This window comes from Rasamsonia byssochlamydoides, assembly GCF_041956645.1.
Source record: "Rasamsonia byssochlamydoides strain NRRL 3658 unplaced genomic scaffold VTN77scaffold_43, whole genome shotgun sequence".
Lineage (NCBI taxonomy): Eukaryota > Fungi > Ascomycota > Eurotiomycetes > Eurotiales > Trichocomaceae > Rasamsonia > Rasamsonia byssochlamydoides.
Genome location: NW_027192426.1, coordinates 48,504 through 50,664, shown reverse-complemented (window position 1 = coordinate 50,664; position 2,161 = coordinate 48,504). Strand labels below are relative to the sequence as shown.

The window sequence follows — 2,161 nt, the reverse complement described above, 5'->3', positions numbered from 1 at the left end:
AGGTGGGGGATTATCGACAACTCGTTTGCCGTGGCTATCTTCGCACGAGCGCGCATGCAGGAGCGTCTGGCGGCGGGCAAAAAGCAGACTACCTCCTCACGGGACGACCTCCTGACCATGTTCCTGAAGGCGCGCGAGGCCCGACCTGACTTCATGACCGAGAAGCGCGTGCTGACCATGGCCGTGTCGATGGCCTTTGCCGGCTCGGAGACGACGGCTATCAGTCTGGCGGCGGTGTTCTACTACCTGCTCAAGAACCCGGCGTGTCTGCGCCGGTTGCGAGAGGAGCTCGACACGGCTGTCCAGACAGGGCTGATCGAGAACCGGCCGTCGGGACTGGTCTCGTGGGCCGAGTCGCAGCGTCTGCCCTACCTCGACGCCTGCATCAAGGAGGCCTTCCGCGTACATCCCGCCGCGGGCCTACCACTGGAACGTGTCGTCCCCGCGCAAGGCATGGACATCGCTGGCCACTGGGTACCAGGGGGCACGATCGTCGGCTGCAGCGCATGGGTGATCCACCGACGCGAGGAGATCTTCGGGCCAGACGTCGACCTCTACCGGCCGGAGCGATGGTTAGAAGCCAGCGAGGAGCAGCTGAAGGTGATGAACGGGACCATGTTCCAGTTCGGCGCGGGCTCGCGCACCTGCATCGGGAAGAACATCAGCTTGATGGAGATTTACAAGCTTGTGCCGAGTTTCTTGCGGCGGTTTGATGTAAGCGGCAGCAGCAGATCCCTACATCTTGCGTATGTCTAGTGATAAGACAATACTGATTGATGATCGCAGGTCCATCTGGCGAACCCGGACGAAGAGTGGAAATTGCACAACGCCTGGTTTGTGCGGCAGTTGAATTTCAAGACGAAGTTTACTGCCAGGACGATCAAGACGTAGACAGTCTTGGCTTTATTTCTCTCTCTCTCTCTCTCTCTCTCTTTTTTTTTTCCCTGGTATATTTTTTGACTGAGTTTATGGTTGTGAAACAAAACGAGAAATGATGAATGATGAATCAAGCTGTCTGTAAACAATGAGTTGATCATAGCAACGACCAACGATCGATGAAGGATCAATCGACGACTGTCAATGGGAGTTCAAAGAATAAGAACAAAACAAGAAAAACTGATGAATGTGTACAGTCTAGAATTGGCGGTAGATATTAATTCCATAGTGGCATAGCGAAATGATTTCTTCGGCAGACACGTGCTCTATTAGCGCCCAAGTTTCCCGGCATTGATTTCGACTTATCAACTCCTGCACTCGCAGTATCTTCAGGGTCATACATCAAACTATCTATTCATTACCACATTATGATTATGTCTATTAGTATATACATCATCGCGTACAGGCCAACCATCCAGCCCGCGTCACATGAGTAGTCAGCCAGTCAGTCCATCACGGCGTTAACTCCTGGGCCAAACAGGCCAGAAATGCAGGGAGCAAGGCATAACTCGTTCCCAGGGCATGTTGTATACAGTGTCATCAGTCCAATCAAGTCGAGACCAAATCCTGAAAATAGGTTAACCGTCACAAAAGAAAAAAAAAAACAGCCAAAATTGTCTACAAGAATACGCATGTATGCCACCTCGATTGCAGCCGTTTAAGCAGCCTTGGGCCCATTGTTCGTCGAGGCGAAAGAAGGCTTCTTGCTGACCCGGTATACCAGCCGTTCGGTCCAGAAATGCGAAATCTCGGCGTGCACCGCCGGAATTGATCCAAACATCGTTCCAGCAATGGGGAAGCAGATGCGCTCCAGGAGATGCTTTCCATGCCACCACGTGCGGAATGAGAACCCCGTGTCCGACAGACCGGCCCGTGCCATGTCGCGCGCACGCGCGTTGACACACACTGAGTGCCACCGGTCATACAACGACAGGCACAGGTTCATCCAGACGAACGATAGGCCTCGCAGCAGGCCCGTGAACCAGAAAGTCCAGGCCAGCGCCGGATGGATCAGCGGCGCCGGGGTGAGAAAGGTGTAAATGGAAGAAAACAGCAGCAGAATGGTAAGGTGGCACGGAAGGAAATGGGCTTCCCACAGAAGATGGAAGAGCACCAGATGTCGCGGCCGCAGGCGCAACCGCTGCTGCGCTTTGCCCGTCAGACTGCCCACGCTTTTCCGCACGGCAAAGCCCGTGTCAAGCGCTCCCCACATGTGCCGCAGCGC

General features: G+C 54.3%; 1 protein-coding gene across 1 annotated transcript; it reads left to right on the top strand.

Annotated features, from left to right (window-relative positions):
* Positions 1–177: 177 nt before the first annotated feature.
* Positions 178–891, top strand: VTN77DRAFT_5867 (uncharacterized protein; the record flags this gene model as incomplete). The annotated part of the gene is made up of 2 exons (XM_069422081.1): positions 178–714; positions 787–891. The coding sequence occupies 2 exons, from the start codon at positions 178–180 to the stop codon at positions 889–891; spliced, it is 642 nt and encodes a 213-aa protein (XP_069276580.1).
* Between the last annotated feature and the right edge of the window lie 1,270 nt (positions 892–2,161).